At 41.7% G+C, this 18,194-nt stretch overlaps 2 protein-coding genes across 2 annotated transcripts; both read left to right on the forward strand.

Moving 5' to 3' along the window:
* The first annotated feature begins 282 nt into the window (after nt 1-282).
* LOC133975919 (thrombospondin-2-like) lies at nt 283-10,499 on the forward strand. Its single transcript, XM_062413945.1, has 21 exons — nt 283-662; nt 786-836; nt 997-1,127; nt 1,593-1,829; nt 3,291-3,384; nt 3,483-3,647; nt 3,878-4,054; nt 4,150-4,323; nt 4,490-4,620; nt 5,207-5,341; nt 5,445-5,663; nt 5,761-5,868; nt 5,983-6,142; nt 6,657-6,775; nt 6,927-7,161; nt 7,385-7,612; nt 7,701-7,831; nt 7,968-8,108; nt 8,293-8,390; nt 9,771-9,910; nt 10,154-10,499. Exons 1-21 carry the CDS (start codon nt 338-340, stop codon nt 10,159-10,161), a joined length of 3,207 nt encoding a protein of 1,068 aa, XP_062269929.1. The 5' UTR covers nt 283-337; the 3' UTR covers nt 10,162-10,499.
* A 754-nt stretch (nt 10,500-11,253) lies between these two features.
* On the forward strand, nt 11,254-18,139 carry LOC133975918 (potassium channel subfamily K member 1-like). Its single transcript, XM_062413944.1, has 3 exons — nt 11,254-11,843; nt 14,123-14,527; nt 16,660-18,139. The coding sequence occupies exons 1-3, from the start codon at nt 11,492-11,494 to the stop codon at nt 16,956-16,958; spliced, it is 1,056 nt and encodes a 351-aa protein (XP_062269928.1). The 5' UTR covers nt 11,254-11,491; the 3' UTR covers nt 16,959-18,139.
* Nucleotides 18,140-18,194: the final 55 nt, after the last annotated feature.

Here is an 18,194-nt window from a genome sequence, read left to right on the forward strand (position 1 = left end):
GAAAAACCCACTCACAAACACAAACATCAAGCCTCTCGTCTCACCAGTGATTTGCAATGGTGCCAGTTTTCTTTCTCCTAAAATATTGGAAAACTCCTGCCGCCAATAAGTGTGTGCCTGTGTGTGTGATTAAGTTTGGAGGGTGAAGAGTGTAAATAATTTGTCTGGGAAAGCCTGCATGAGATGTCAGCGCACACACACTGACACACGCATGCACACACACACGTTTCCTTCCATCCAGCTGGGCTTCTCGCTGGGAGATATGCAATCCAGTTCCTCGCCAGACAGAAGGGTAATATATGGCCCCCGCTCCTGCCTCACACAGACACACACACACATGCAGACACACACTCTCAAACAAATACTTAACAACATTAGACTTCTCTACCTAACTAACAGAGGACAGCTCTGCATGTTCTCCACTCAGATTCCTCCCTCACCAGCCTCTTCCCTGTTTCTTTTGGATGCCCAACGTCAAATTGTTGAGGAAGATGCGCTGGTGAATCTCGGTCCTGATGCCAAGGTAAGAAGGAAACAAGGAGACAAGGGAATAAGGAAGAGGAGACAGAGTTTCCATCACAGCCCCTGTAGAGCAGCAGGGACGAGCCGACCAGCTGTGATTTCTAGTTGTGGAGAAAGGCAGAGCTGTGAGAATAACTCAGGTACGCAAGGTTGATTCCCTATTTTCTTTAATCTCTTTTAGTCCTGCTTGTAGTGCAACTATACTATAGCAGTATGGTTGCTGTATTTCATGATGACTACATATATGATTTATGTATGAACAGGAATGAGTCTGCTGAGGGGTTTCTCCTGGCTTTTGATGTTCCTCTATGCAGGTACCACAAACTGCTTTCACATGTGTATTTGCTAAAAAAACTTACACCATCTACCTGCATGTGAATTCTGCACAGATGCATTTTCTATCTGTATATATCATTAATGCATACTCATGTTTGAAACCTACCACAGACACACACACTTGTACCTCCTATGTAGGTGCAGGCAGTGCAAAGGTCGACAATGTGTCGACCTGTCGTCATCCGTGTGAGGAGCTGGTGGGTGTGCTGACGGAGATCCACGGCCTGCGCATTGTGACTGGCAACCTGCTCGAAGACCTGGAGAGAGTGGTGAGAAACACAAGTTTTAGTTTTGATGAAACATGGGCTAAAAACCAGATGTAAAACCATAAGAAAGAAAAAAATGGTTTAGATGTATTTAATCTTACTGCTTGGTCAGACTAACATGTTAAGAAACAAGTGCAATATTATTTAATAATTGGAGACAATTTACAAAAACATTGTAAACGTACAAGCATTTTCTTTAATGCTCTGTTCATTAAATGTGACGCTGTTGAGTCTTGTGGGAAAAATCTGTGCGACAAAACCAACAGGGAGCAGCTTCCAGTAAAAAGTGGAACAAGCAGCAAATTTTTTCTGGCAGGAAGTACTGTGGTTTGAGTTAAATTTCATGGTAGTTCTGGATGCAGGAGAATACATCCAGTGTTAAAATGTTGGCATGAACACAGGATACGTCTAGATACAAACACAGATAAACACGTTGTGATCCAAAATGCTGTGTTTTTGTGTTCTCAGACTAAAGAAAATGAAGAGATGCGCATAACTTTGGATGAGCTGAGCAACAGCAGCAGCATCAGCAGTTACACGAGCAAGAGTGACATCAGCAGCATCAGTAGTGGTGCTGGCAGCGGCGGTGATGACAGTGATCTTGACAGGGACAGAGACGGCGAGCTCTGGTGTTTGCAGGACGGACGAGTGTACGAGCAGGGAGAGGACTGGGAGGTTGACAGCTGCACCTCCTGTACCTGTCTGGTCTGTGTTGAACAAATCTGATGAAACTATGACATATTAGCAGTGAGGTGTACCCATGAGAGAGCACAGAGCATTTCTTTGATTGAGTCTAAGATCTATCATCTGAGCGTAGGCTGTAACATTATTTAACTCTTTTTGTGGCCCAGAGTCAAGTCTCACATCATTCTACATTTTTGATTCGACGTCTCGCATCAGTCAAGTCAAAGTCTTCCTCGTTTTGTGGGCTTTCGTCTGAATCTAGTTTCTTCAGTCAGAAAACTAGAAGCAGCAGAACACTCCAATTCAAGCATGCCTCTAATATCTGATTTAAACCTTGCCCGAATGTTTAAGTCTCAACTTTTGATGTAAGATCCTTGAACAAGAAGAGTCAGAATCCTACGTCTCAAGTCTTCGTCTCCCATGCAACCTATAACCCTTAAAGAAATCATTTTAAATTCGGGAAACTTGCCAACCAGCTCGGCAGTTCTTCATTGCCCATTTACTTCTTAATACTTCTCAGTTATTCCCACCTACACTCAAGACAGATTGTAGATCGTTTATTCCCCACCTGTTAGGACCTTCTTGCTCGCCAAGTTCATTTGAGTCCTTCCAAGTATGAGCTGTCACACCACAGGTAGGGGACCATTAACTTAACTAAGCATAAAGTCTGCAAAGAGGGGGGAAACAGCTGGCCTGGCTCTGTTCAGGGGTAAAAACAAACTACCACATCCAGGAAATCAGCGCTCCGGCCAAGAAATATTCTGGTTTATAGTCTTTAATGTGTGTGAGCTTTAGAGGTGGTGAGAAGGACATGGTTTGTTTAACTCAGCATTAAGACTAAAAACCAATGGAGAAACAGCTTCTCTGTCTTTGAAGTGAAAAACAATTCATATCGCAAAACTCAATTTTACCTGTATCTTGATTTATCCATACAAAAACCTTGAAGATAAACTTGTGTGTTTATGGCCCATTGAGTGCCAAAATATTCACAGCTGAGAACCATAAGCTAAGTTGGACAAAGTCTGTCTAGTTATTTCCCATGATTCTTAACGCTGAGCTAATGGTTTCTTGGCTCTAGCACATATAGCAAAATATATAACGTATATGAGAGTAACATCAATCCTCTGGTCTAATTCTCAACTAAAAAGGATATACACTTAATTCCCAACAAGACAAATTAATCCATTGAACACATATTTACCAGTTGGGGAAGTTTCACCTTTATCCAATGTGGTTTAATTTATTTCCAGAACTGCTTTTGTAGGCCTCTTTCTATATGCTAAGCTTAATTTCTGTATATCTTTATAAAATTTCATTGGTTTTGTTGTAGATCGATCAGCAGAGTAACCGAATCAATGAGTCATACCTTTCCTCTGCAAGGACTGGCATCTAGGAAAAACATCTGGTTCAAATATCACGGTATAGCTATATCGACTATATTGTTCTAACTAATTGGTCATGACTCTTCTTTCCCTTATTAAGGATGAAACGGTGGTGTGTCAGCAGGTGTCGTGCCCCCCTGTTTCCTGCATCTACACCTCCTTTATTGATGGAGGTTGCTGCCCCGTCTGTGTCGGTAAGTGTGATTTGCCAGCAACTATTATTGAAGCGTGATTAGATCATTAAGTGGGATGCAAGTCCAGCAACAGCGAATGTGTGTCCATGTGTATAAAGATAACGAAGACGGCTGGTCCCCATGGTCTGAGTGGACTCACTGTTCTGTCACCTGTGGACGTGGAGGGCAGCAAAGAGGCCGATCATGCAACGGCATCATGCCGTCCTGTGCCGGCCCATCGGTTCAAACCCGCAGCTGCATGCTGATGAAATGTGACCGCAAGGGTAGGACATGTGTAGACTTAATTTTAATGTTATTTTGTATTTATTGGGCCCAACCAATCCAAGGGTAAGAGTAGAAAGATGAAACCCTCTGCTCTTTTGGACTAAAGACATAATCATAATTGGAAACATGATGTTTTAGTTGAACGTGTACACAGTGTTGGTGGCCTGTAATTCATTTTCCAGGCAACTATACCATGAAAATCGACTTTATATGCACGTTTCATGTCTAGTGCGTGCTGCCGGGAACTGGGGTCTTTGGTCTCCTTGGTCTCCTTGTACAACCACATGCGGAGAGGGAAGCATTACACGGGTACATCTGTGCAACAACCCTCCGCCACCGAAGGGGGGCAGAGGGTGCTCAGGCGGGGCCACGGAGGCACGACCTTGCAACAACACACTCTGCCCAAGTGAGTACCGGAGTGCCAATGCCCACACAACCTCTGCACATGATCACTGTGGCGCTTAACTGCCTTGAAACTAAACGATGTGTTTATGTGTGTAGTTGCTGGAGGCTGGACAACATGGTCTGAATGGTCATTGTGCTCAGAGTCTTGCGGAGGAGGTCTTTCAAGTCGCCAGAGAGCGTGCTTGAACCCTGCCCCCCAGAATGGTGGGAAGACTTGTGCTGGAGACTCTGTGGACTATGACGCTTGTCACAAACAACCATGTCCTATAGGTAAACTTAACCATGTCCACAAATCTCAGGCTATAATTGTGATAGCAGATATTATTCTACAAATAAGCTTAATTAAATTATTGAGGCTTAGGGCAGAATAAATAAATCAAAAGTGGATTTCAATCAGACAAACTGCATTAATGTGCACACACTTGTATGTTTTCAGACGTGTGCTTGCTGTCACGTCCATGTTTTCCCGGTGTGGCGTGCATTTCACATACTGATGGATCGTGGGAGTGTGAAGGCTGTCCAGTGGGTTCAAATGGCAATGGTACTCACTGTGAAGATGAAAATGAGGTAATAAACAGAAATCTGGTTGTAACTCGGAAGTGAGAATCTATCCCTTTGGTAGGGACATGTTCAGACTATAGGACAATAGTGAGAGACGACAAAACCAGGAAAAAAATAAAACAGACACAGGGAGAATGTGCAAACTCCCAACAGAACGACTCATGTGAAACATAATTCGAACTGAGAACTAAAACACTATTGATTTATTATGTCATTGTCACCACTGTGGTCAAGACTGAAATGTATCTCTCAAAATACATTTTTATAATCTTTTAATAGACCTAATAGATCCCAGAGGATGAACCCCAATGTCTTTGAGGATTCCCTCACATTTCCTGTCATGCCACCACGCGCTTGACATTTCTGGTTTTAAATAAAATGTCTCAAAATGGATTTGATGAATCGTCATAAACTTTTATAATTTTGGCACATCTTGCAAGTTGTAAAAGACCCAAATCATATATACTATGTTTGTCAAATCAAACATCTAATCTATAACTCTGTTGTCTGATCCTGGCAGGAACTTCCTTCTGTACACAACACCTGTCACACAGTTGTACATTATCTGAACATGTTTTATCTATCTCTTCAGTGTGAAGTGGAGGGTGTGTGTGTTACAGAGTGTGTCAACACAGACCCAGGGTTTTACTGCCTGCCCTGTCCTCCTCGTTATAAAGGCACACAGCCATATGGCCTCGGACTGCAGGAAGCCCAGAAAACCAGACAGGCATGTTTTACTCTTTGAGCCTTATTTTGGGATATTTTTTATATGTTTTGTATGAACTACTTTCTTTGCTTGTGTAATCTCAGATGCTGGTTGTTTGTTGTAGGTGTGTGAACCATACAATCCTTGCAAAGACAAGACACACACCTGCCACAAGTATGCTGTATGTACGTACCTGGGTCTGGCATCTGAGGTCTTGTACAAGTGTGTGTGCGCGACCGGGTTTGCAGGGGATGGCTTTTTGTGTGGCGAAGACTCCGACCTGGATGGATGGCCCAACAACATATTGACCTGCAAGCAAAATGCGACCTATCACTGTCAAAAAGTAAAAACAGATACACCTAAATTTAAATATCACAGATTTTGAAGCAATGTTCTGGTTGGATTTGCTTCCACTTAACTTGAGCTGTGATTGGTTGCAGGACAACTGCCCCAGGCTACCAAACTCTGGACAGGAAGACCTGGACAAGGACGGACAGGGAGACGCCTGTGATCCCGATGATGACAACGATGGCATCATAGATGAGAGGGTGGGGTGCCAGTTGAGATCAACTCTCAGGATACCATGTCTTAAAAAACAGGTGTATATTGACATCCCTGTGTATGATTGCATGGTTGAATGACTGTGTTACTGTTTGACATAGGACAATTGCCCACTGGTGTACAACCCTCGGCAGTACGATTCTGACAGAGACGGGGTCGGGGACAGCTGTGACAACTGTGCGTTTGATAGCAACCCACTGCAGGCAGACACCGATGGCAACGGAGAGGGAGACGCCTGCAGCATTGACATAGATGGAGATGGTAGGAGCTACTCACCGAACCGTGGAACTTATTACTTACTTTTAGATACATATCCAATGTGTTGTTGCACCCTTTCCTCTATTTAACTAAAGAACAACATTACATGACCCAAAACTTAGGCTTAAGCTAATCGTTCCCTGCAGTCTTGTTTTTTAATCTAGTGTATTTAACTTTGAATATCAGTTGAAGCAAGTTAACTTCTTTAAATAACTAACTCGATAATAGTGCCTTGAGAATGATGGAGAGGGGAAACAAATGGGGGGAAAGAAGGAAACAACTGTCTATATGTAAACAATAAATAATGAATGTCCAAAAAATAATAATCATGTGCATTTTTAAAATTGGCTAAAGCCTGCTGTTAAATCATTCTTTAGTTATGGATTAAATAACATTTACCCAAACACATTTTAGATTTATATTGGTTAATGTGTCTTTTTATGTGTAATAAAATGGTAAAAGCCACATGAAATGCATCTCACCTGCAGTATGTGTGTGTATGTAACACTTTCTTCAGAGGTTCTGAATGACCGCGACAACTGTCCCTTAATCTACAACACTGACCAGAGGGACACAGACATGGACGGTATCGGAGACCAGTGTGACAACTGTCCCCTTCTACACAACCCACTGCAGGTCCCTGAAAACCTTTATGCTTTTTTCAGAAGCATACGTGTCATGTAGGGTGATATGTGGTTTAACACTGTTTCAACCAAGAACCCCCCCCGCAGAAACACTAATGAAATTAATTCTATGGTTTTGTATGTGTGTGTGTGTCTGCAAGCAGCTTGACTCTGACAGTGACCTAGTGGGGGACATGTGCGACGACAACGATGACATCGATGAGGACGGCCTCCAAAACTCTCTAGACAACTGTCCCTACATCGCCAATAGCAATCAGGCCGACCATGATAATGACGGGAAGGGAGATGCCTGTGACCACGACGATGACAACGACGGTATCCCTGATGACCGGGACAACTGCCGACTAGTGCCCAACACAGACCAGCTGGACTTGAATGGTCAGTGTTGTTTTAGGTTTTGAAAGGTAATAAGGGCATCACTTGCAGAAACCTAAACCTGATCTACTGAAACTCCATTAACAGGACTGAGACCACCTCTAATTTCATGATACAAATGCAAATTATTGCATTTTCTCATGCAGTAATATTTTCTCAACACCTCGGTTTTTACACTCAAAACTCTCTATTCCTCTCACTCTCTCTCTCTTTCGATCTCTCTCAGGTGATGGCAGCGGAGAAGCATGTTTTGACGACTTTGACAATGACAGCATTCCAGATGCGCTGGATCCGTGTCCACTGAACCAAGACATTAGCTCTACAGACTTCAGGAGGTTTCAGGTTGTTTTGTTGGACCCGAAAGGCACCACGCAGTCTGAGCCCTTCTGGGTGATCCGCAGCCAGGGCACAGAGTTGCTGCAGACAGCAAACTCCGACCCAGGCATCGCTTTAGGTCAGATTGCTCATGATTGCAGAAAAATCGAAACCCATTCCAAGAATAATGATGGAGTGTTAAAAAAAAAATGTCCCCTTGGTTACAGGATACGACAAGTTCAGTGCTGTGGACTTCAGCGTAACTTTTTATGTGAACACCAACCGAGATGACGACTACGCAGGCTTCGTGTTCGCCTACCAGTCCAGTCAACGCTTCTACGTGGTCATGTGGAAACAGGTGAGGCTTGCATGCCAACTGGACCTCCCCTGTCCCTTCAATAATATCTAAAATTATAGTATCACACTTTGCACTGTCTACTACTGTATATACATCAACTTAACCGGTGCACTTCTTTATCCTCCACGTTCTGCAGGTGTCTCAGGCCTATTGGGAGAAAAAGCCGTCCAAAGCTTTTGGAACAGCGGGCGTTTCCATTAAACTGGTCAATTCCACCACAGGGCCAGGGGAGTATCTCCGCAATGCCCTCTGGCACACCGGAAATACCAGACACCAGGCAATTCTGTCCCTTTGTCTTTTCATTTCACAGTAGTCTGCTCATCATAAACCACTTTACAGTTAGGAAGAGGCAGGCCCTCCCTTTAATAACCCTGAACACATCATCCTTTGTTAGAACGACACATCACATACTATAAGACATGATTCTTAACTCCTCTGACGTCTGTGTGTGTCTGTTTCAGGTCAGAACACTGTGGCATGACCCCAATAAGACTGGCTGGAAGGACTTCACGGCTTATCGCATGCACCTTACCCACAGACCCAAGACTGGGTTCATCAGGTACAAAGACAGTCACAGTCACATCATTGTATGGTAGAAAGTGTCATTTCTACAACTGGATGATGAGCAGTATGATAGTATTAGCAGTATTAAGGTAAATTTCACTTAAATGAGTGATTTCATAACCACAGGTATAACTGCAAGTGACTGCAAGTAGATTTTCATCATATAATGAAGTAAACAAAACGAATGAAAGGTAAAATGAGATTTGTACAAAATGAGGAAAAGAACATACAAAAAAAAGTGGCCTTTTCCTCTAAATAACACATTTGGGGCTCAGTCAATACCAGCTCAGGTTATGTGGATTTTCATGAGGCAACAATCTGCTGAGTAACCTCTTAAATCTGTGAAAATCACATTCAGTATCACCCTTGAAGGAATAATTCATCCTCAGATGTCCTTATGCTCAGGGATATCATCAATCTCCCAGAGTTATTTTATGATAACAGTGTGATTCACTCTCTTCGTTGTACCCAGTTCTCCTCAACCTGTCACATCTACTTCTGCTTAGTTGCACCTCCCACTAATGGACTTTGAAAACAAAAAAAAGGCCTCCAAGCAATAAGTTTCCTGTGTTCTATGCTGTTTATGTGTGTGTGGATTTAGAGAACAACAGCATGGCTAAAGCTCTGCCTCCAAGCTGAGAAAAAGTGAGGCGGAATGAGAACAACAATGGTATGAGCCAAATGCAGTTGTTCCGGTACCTTTAAAAAAGGCCATCTTTGGAGACGCAAGCATTAGCTATGCTGCATTCTGGGAACTGAACAGTTGCACTGTAAGACTGCTTGATTCTTGAATGGGAGACTGAAAAGAAGCTCTTTGATTGTGAACGACACGGAAATATTTCTGATGGGTGCTACAAAGATCCATTGTAAGTGCTTTAAATGCATCTCCTCACTATTATCCACCTACAGGGCTGGCCCAAACCTTTATGGAGCCACAAGCAGAATTTTATTTGAGTGTCCCCACAGCCTCAGTGCCTTTAAATACTGTCAGTGCTGCATCATTCCCACATTTACTATGAATTTAATACATCCATTATCAGTTGTATAAGCTGTAGCTGTGTTGTTCTAACAGAGACAGCAGGAGTTAATTAAAACTGAAATATTAGCTGTCAGCTTATTCACCTAATATTGCGTTTGTTTGATTACAATTGACACAGATATCAGGGGCCCCAATCATGCACTAATGCTTTGATCCACTGAAATAGAAGATAAAAGGGTAATTGACAACCTACAATAACAATTAATTAGTAAAAGACCATTTTTAAAGCAAAAATACATATGATTATAAAGAGGGAAATCTCTGATATTCTTTAGTTTTATGGAAAAGCAACATCTCACACTTCCATTATCAAAACTGTTGTGTCCTCTAATTCAGGGTGGTGGTGTATGAGGGCAGGGAGATTATGACAGACTCGGGGGCAGTGTACGACCACACCCTGGCTGGAGGCCGACTGGGACTGTTTGTCTTCTCACAGGAACACGTCATCTTCTCGGACCTCAGATACGAGTGCAGAGGTGAGACAGCAAAACATTTCTCCTGTCCACTGATCAGCGGTTAAGGAAAGGTACTCAGATCATTCACTTTATCAATTTATCAATAATATATAAATATAAAGTTAAATATAAAATTGAAATTCACAGGTAAAATATAGATGCCATTAGTACAGTACTTGAGTAATTGTTATTAGTTACTTTCACTCATTCCTATCATATAAGATGACTTCTGATGAACTTATGTAATATCTTGTTTTCCCTCAGATAACTGAATTATATTTGCCGGGATATTCAGGAAACTCTACAACAACCCACATTATTTTCAGAAAATCAGAGGATGCACCAGACCCAGCCAAGCCAATCAGCTAATGTCATCATCTATCAGCTTTTTATTCAACAGCCATTATTTCAGCACCTCATAATGACAGTAGCTTCTTAGTGCTTTTAATTTGTGCTTTTCTTAAGGTTGTAAATAATTATTTATTGCCAGATACCCAATATGAAAAGGAGACATGTGAGGATAAACTGATGAAGTAAATAGAGCTGATGTCTGGTAATTTATCAATAAAATATTTTTAATCCAATCATTTCTTTTCTGATGACACTGGTACTGTGTGTTTGTGTAACTGTGGTCTCTAGCGGCTTCTAGTGGTGAAGGCTATCAGCACAAGTGATGCATGGGAAACAAAGCATTAGGTGTGTCCTCACAAGTGTACTTAAATATTGGAGTTGGTTTAAGGTGAGGCTAGATTGAGATACTTAATAGGCTACAAAGGTACAATCGAGTATTTCAGAAAATATGCCTAATTACGTCACAGTAGGTAACTGTTGTTTTTAAGCTTGGTCAGACTGATTGATATAATAAAAACAGAAATAATGGTAATATATATAATTGTAATAAGATATTAATGATAGCATAAACAATGAATAAGAGCAGAAATGATCATAATAAGCAGGCTAATGTATAAACAATACATTTTGCAACTCATTTTCCTACTACTTTAACAAATTACGAGTAACAATGTTCATTCTAACAGAAGGGTCAATACTACTAAATTCTTGTATTTACTTAGTTTTATCGTTGTGGTTTTATTTTGTATGTGTTAACATTATTTATTTATAGTTTAGATTCTAAAGTGATAAATCTGTGTCTCTGAAAAAATCTGACCTTGAGCCTCCGGAAGAGTCAAGAGCCTGTTTTTGTTATGACTCCAAACACCAAACCTGTTGAACCTGTTGGAGAATGCAGCTGACGCACACACACACGTATACACACGAATACACAAATAAGTTGCCATAGTCACATTCTGGGACTTCATATAGTCTCGCATTCCTTTCCAGAGACTGTATACTTGACCAAATACTTGATCCCAAACAACTTCTGACTCCAACTCAGGGGCTTTTAGTTACAGGTACACACACGCACTCACACTACCTGGCGCAGTGAATGGCCAACGTCACAACCCGGTTCCAATGGCACATGAGGAATGAGGAAGAGGAGTCATCAATGGGACAGAGAGAATACAGCCCTCACTAAGCAGAAAGTCGTGTCAGAGTAAGTCATTGATACACCAGGTGTCAACCATCACTGGAGACAGGAGGATGTCGCGCTGCTGTGCTGGAGGCTGGTGCGCCGGGTTCGTGGACCGACACCGCTCTGCGCTGAACTTCGTGCTGCTGGTTACCGGCTACACCTTATACCTGATCGTCGGCGCCGGGATCTTCTCCACCATCGAGCTGCCCTACGAGCTGGAGCTCCGGGAGCAGCTACAGGAGGCCCGCCAGGAGTTCCTGCGCAACAACACCTGTGTGTCCGACGCGCGCCTGGAGGAGCTGCTGGTCCGAGCGCTGGAAGCCAGTAACTATGGCGTCTCGGTGCTGGGGAACGAAAGCGACCGCAACTGGGACTTCGCGTCCTCGTTTTTTTTTACCAGCACCGTGCTGACCACAACAGGTGAGGCCCGGACACAGGTGAGGGGCTCCAACTCTTAGACACTGCGGTGTGAGGATAGTCCTTGGGCTGGAAGTGAAAACCCAAAGCTGTAGGTGTTTAGTAGCTCCTCGTGAAGACAGCCTTTGTAAAGAGTTTTTATTATTCAGTCTAACAAATGGCTCAAAGGCTAAGACCCCCCCCCCCCCTTTAATTTAACCAGCAATGTTTTATTTTCTACAAAAAAGTTCAATAAACATCTTTCATAGTCCAACATTACTTATCAATAACAATTCTCTAGAATCTATAATTGTTGTTTGAAAAGTTCAACCTTGACAAAGGTTGTCTCCTCCATTAAAAGTTGTCTCATTTCTGAGTTGAGGGGGATTTCGATTAATAATTTATTCTTCATGGAACATTTACAGCTTATTAGCCATTAATCCCAACTTTTTGTTGGTCGATTCAGGTTATAGAAAATACCTCTTCCGGGAATTTATCTATTTGTTCTAAATGGTGATAATACACTAGAATACAGTAAGATATCACTTCTGCATTAATACAAGTTTGAATAACTCTGTGACCATAAATGACCAAACTCGTTTCTTTAAGACTACATAAAAGGCAATAGACATTTGCCTATGAACATTGAAACAGCTTCTGATTGTTGTTATCATTCCTCCTTTTTATACGGACTATATAAAGTTCCCTATAGTGCTTACAATGGAAGTGATAGAGGACAAAACCTTGAAAATGTCCTAAAAAGTGTATTTGAAACTTGATCTAATAAGAGACTTTTGCCGTCTGAGTTAGTCAAATAAGTATGTTGTCGGAACTTGTGTTTCCATCAACAGTGATCTCCTGTTAAGCTGCAGTGAATAAAGTACAAATGACAACAAGACATTTATGTACCAGAAATCTGTAACTTCAGAATATCTCAGGCTTCACATTAGCTCATGATAAACTCAGAACATGCATGAAACAAGGACTGTGGATTTTGTTCCTCATCACATAACAGAGCAGTTGCATCAGTGAGGGACAAACAAAAGCAGGTTAAATAGGAGTGACTGCAGCAAGTAAAACCAGTTTCCTTGTCTGTATGGGTATCTGAGAATCATTTAAGAAATTCATCTTTTTTATATATTTTTATTTAACATTAATAATTGTATTTTATTTGTATTACTTGAACTTTAATGTAGTAGGTTTTAACAGTCCTTTGGTCGTATCACTCCACCTGTAACCCAAGTGGTTTCAAATGAGCTATATAAAATTGACATTGACATTAAAGCTCTAAAAAAGGAGACGAAGGAAGATAAAGTAGAATTTCTCCCATCAATCGAAAATCTATTTATATAGACATTTATTACATTTATTGCAATTTAAAGTGCTTAACAGGTTATTAACAAAAACTAGGATGTGTAAATGAATTAGAATTTTTTTTTTTTTAGACTAATGCCTACCACAGTAATAAATAATAGAAAAGACAACAATAAAATAAAGTTACAATAGTACAATATTTGCAAATAGTAGTAAAAACAAACAGTAAAAGCAAAAAAACAAAACGTGACCTAATAAAATAAACTACACTTTAAGATAGTCAAAGGTCAGTTAAGTTTAATAGAGTGAAAGTAAATAATAAAGATCAACACTTAAATCGTAGAAAGAATTATTAAACTATTTGTATGCCATAAATGAACGACTTAATGTGAAGACCGACTTTTATGTGGTTGTATTATATTTATCATGGAAAGCAGTCAGTGAGAAACAATTATTTGTGGGTCACCAGTCAAGGACAGAAAGTAAACAGTTTACATAGTTATCTTTTAGGGTGTTTAAAAGTTTAAATTTACTTTAAGAACATCTTGTGAGGCTTTAGTTGTTGCAGCAGCTCTTATTCACTAAATAGATGCGGGTTTGGAAATGTTGGTGGGGAATGATTGTGGGTTTAATGAGAATTAAAATCCCTGGAGCTCCATTAACCCATGTGGCTGTTTAGCTGTTAGTTCTGCTGAGAAGAACTCATTAAAATCCACATAGACCCCACTCACCCTCCAGCCCCCTGTCGTGTAAACATACATAGGTTAACTTCATAAAAAATGTAAATTAAAACTCCATGAATAATTTACTTATTTATTTAGCACAGTTATCAACAGTTAAAGTCGTGGACAGAAAAGACATGCTGCTCTCGATTGAGATTCAGTCTTTTTGTCTTTCTCGTTGTAAAGCTTCACAGAGTCCAAATGGCGCCTGCAAGAATCTCACTGCTATATTTAAGACTGTGCTGCATTTTTCATTTCCGTTTTCAGGTTATGGTCACAACGTTCCTCTCTCAGATGAAGGGAAGGCCTTCTGCATCTTCTACTCCATCTTCGGCATCCCCTTCACCCTCTTCTTCCTCTCCGCCGTGGTGCAGAGGATCATGGTTGTGGTGACGCAACGTCCGGTGTCCTACTTCCACCGCCGATGGGCCATGTCTAAATCGAAGCTTGCCTTGATCCACGCCACCTGCCTCACCATCTTGATGACCCTGCTGTTCCTCATCATCCCGGCGTGGATCTTCATCAGCCTGGAGAAAGACTGGAACTTTCTGGAGTCTCTGTATTTCTGTTTCATCTCTCTGACAACCATTGGCCTCGGAGATTATGTCCCTGGAGAGACTCACAGTAAAGAAGCCAACCCACACCCGCAGCTATACAGGCTGACTATTACAGGTGAGTCGATGGCTGAATATATATGGCCACTGCTGTCAGGCGGAAGACTTTTATCTCCAAGAGTAAAAATATTGAGCAATTATGGACAACAGGCTTTTGCAGCAGTTTTTATTGTAGCCCGGGTCTAGAACAGGTTTCACGAGGCAGAGCAATGCTGAATTGTCCAATTCTGTACAACAGTGAATCCCAACTATAGACTGTAAATCAAACTGAATGGAGCGTCGCCACTTCCTCCAAACATCCAGGAAGCAAGCCAAAAAAAAAAAAACAACACTACCAACCTGCAATTTTGACTTAATGGTGGTACTAGAGGAAAAGTCAGAATAATCCTTTAAATTAAATAAAATAAAAACCACACTTATGTAAAAATTAACAAAGTATACAGATTTTATTCAGGGAAGGGCCCTTAGTTCTTTAATCTGTTTAGCCCAATCTTGAGTAATTAATGTTGAAGGTGTGGTTATCTTGTTTCTCTTATTTCTGACAACACACTTTCACTTTCACTGTCCTGAGATCCTGTTTTCACCTTTAATGAACTGCAACTTCACTATTAGAATTATGTACGTCTCTTAAATATTTTAGCAATCTGTATTGCAAACACTTACACAACCAAATCTATCAGGAGAGAAATGTAGCATCATGTCAACAAAAACCTGTGTTGAACGAGTAATCAGACGTCTCTGAAATCAATATGAACAAAAATGTAACAACACAATTTCTTTGAGACTTCATCCCTTTTCCCTTTACAGAAATAATTCCCCTTAAATGGAAATAAGACAATAACCTGAATCAGGCTCCCAGTGTGATTGAATTCCATATGATATCTCCCTTGGATACACACAACTCACACACAAGCCAGCACATAATGCCATGATAGTCCCTAAAACTAGTTTCACGTTCCAGAGCAGTAAATTCAAAGTGAGGTACCTTGGTCCAGTTGCGTGTCTGATGTCTGTCGGCCTCACGTGACCAGGTGTTCGGACATGACGTTTCCTCTTCCGCCTGGTCCTGGAAGTCCCTGGTGTTAGCTGTTAGCTGTGTAGCTTCTTGGTCTGTTAAATGCTCACAGTTTTCCTCCTTTAAGACGATGAACTGACGCCTCCGGCACAAGTTGTGTTAGCTTAGCAATGGTTAAGAGGGCTAATGCTAAATTAACTCTGTGTGCTAATGAGCTAACACGCACCTGAAGCTAAAAGCATTCGCTACAAACACGACTTCAGAACAAGTTCGGGTAGAATTTTTCTCGAGTTTCTCTCAGAGAATATGTAGGAAAATATTTTACCACTAAAAACACAAAAGACATTTGTTTGAGCAAACTTTAGACGGAGTTATTAGTGAGTCAAGTGTCAACATCGCACTCCCACCCTACTTCCGGTCACTGCGCCCGTCTGAGTTACCTTCAGGCAATGAGAGAGCAGTATTACTCTAAATCCCTCACACTACTTCCTGTCACTGCGACGTACCCTTCACAATAAAACGAAAATGTTAAGAGCTCTACACCCGTTTCTTTTTAACACTTATTTAATACACTGAGTCCCTTTAATTCTTAATTAAATTACCCTTTAATGATTCATGATCTGACCTTACACCTCATGTGGGGTTTTAACTAAATAAATGCTAAGTAGTTATTTTTTCTAGTCTTGATGACCACACAAACTGCTTCACAGGACAGTTTTCCTATTCACCGTTTCATTCGTACAGTTTATCTATATTGTGCAGCACTTTCTCCATCCCACCCAATCACAGACCATTGGCACAGCCATCAGGGGCAATTAAGGGTTCAATATCTTGCACAAGGACACATCGTCATTCTGGGAACGAACTGACAACCCTGTGGTGGACAACCTGTTCTGCACATACTTTTATTCTTAACAATATTTTTATTAGAGTGTATGACATTTTTAAAAGGTTACGTACATATTTCAATTTTTTCGTTATCTACCAGCTCATGCTATTTTACCATTTTGCCTTCCCTGATTGACAAGTTCAAACAAAGCCGTGACTGTTTGCCACCCCACCCATTATTATTGGGCCAAACCTTAGTAAGATCTTATCAGTAACATGCTGCCATTGTGTGTGTGTGTGTGTGTGTGTGTGTGTGTGTGTGTGTGTGTGTGTGTGCGCTCCCCCAGTCTACTTGCTGCTGGGCCTGGTGTGTGCCCTGGTGGTGCTGGAGACATGCTGCGAGCTCCCCCAGATGAGACGCCTCCGACAGAGGTTCTACCAAGAGAGTGTTCGGGAGCTGGACTCCGAGACCACCAACATCATCGACCGGGAACACAAGATCGACCAGCTACGTGGCGTCGCGGATCATGTGACAGATACCCTGCCGGTCATCTCCTCTGTGTCCGAGCAGGCTGCATCTTTACGACAACTCAGCAAGTCAGCCCCTTACATCCCAGTGTCGCCTGATAACAGAAAACTGAGATAACAGACTGTTTTTCAAGGGACTGGTGTATGAATTATTGCCACATATTTTGCTGCTCTGGACATTCCGGCAATGACCTCAATCTTTATACGCACTCTGGCCATTGCTTGTGCCATTTAATAGCTTAAAAAGTGATTGCTTTCTGCAGTTGCCAACATCAACACGCATTTGTGTAGCAGCAGGAACCGCCCACAGATTATCAGGATGCCGTTGTTTTCTTGTTCTCCCCTGCTGCTCCCATTCCCTGCAGATAAGACCTGTATCTGTGACACAGAGGAAGGGCCGGGCCCCCAAACGGAGGGAAACCCCACGAGTTTCCACTTCCTGCCTGGGTCTTGAGGCAGTCATTTCAGCACAGCACAGGATTTTACACTCCCTTTTTGCACAGTGTATAATCTACAGCGGTATTTGCATAGGAAATTTGCCTTGAAGTGTGACAAGCAGAACGAGGCACAGCATCACTTTGGATATTGTACATTATATGGAAAAATTCAGAGTAACAGATCAAATAAGGGCTAGGATGTATACATTCCTTTTTTCTTATTGCTCACAGGTGATGATTGGCCTTCAGCACCAGATGGCACGTTTACATTGTGGTGTTTACACTGGAAAATGTTCCTTGTGGCCACTAGAGGGCAGCACTTTCCTGTTGTAAACAAAACTGTGTTATTGAAAAAAACAATTAAGATGCAAGAATAAGAGTAGTAGTAGTTTTTGGTAAAGATTATATTTTGGCAAAGTTGTCTCGAAGCTAAAGTGAATGTAAATGATATGGTGGCGGATGTTTTGATTCGTTTCATTTTAGGATATGACTTGTGCTTCATGATTTTTGCTGCTGTTTTAAGATTAAGATGCATTTATTAGTCCCAAACACATGCACAGACATACTCATGCATGTAGGGAAATTTAACCTCTGCTTTTGGCGCATCTGGTGCAGGACACACAGAGCAGTGAGCGACCATGTACGGCACCCGGGGAGCAGATGTTGGGGGAGTAAGGTGCCTTGCTCAGGGGCAGTAGACAGGGTAGGGAGAATCCTCTTGGATTTTTGGACAGATCAATCCAGGTTCGTCTTTTTGTTGTTTCTCCGTGGAGTCGAACCAGAGACGAACCAGAGACCTTCTCTGCCCATAGTCCAAGTTTCTGCCACTAGACCATCGCCTCTCCCAGTTGTAATTTTACGTTTATGGGTTTTAGCATGAAAAGCAGAACTTTCTATCCCTCTGGATGAGGTGTGAA

Source organism: Platichthys flesus, chromosome 20 (genome assembly GCF_949316205.1).
Source record: "Platichthys flesus chromosome 20, fPlaFle2.1, whole genome shotgun sequence".
NCBI classification, from domain to species: domain Eukaryota; kingdom Metazoa; phylum Chordata; class Actinopteri; order Pleuronectiformes; family Pleuronectidae; genus Platichthys; species Platichthys flesus.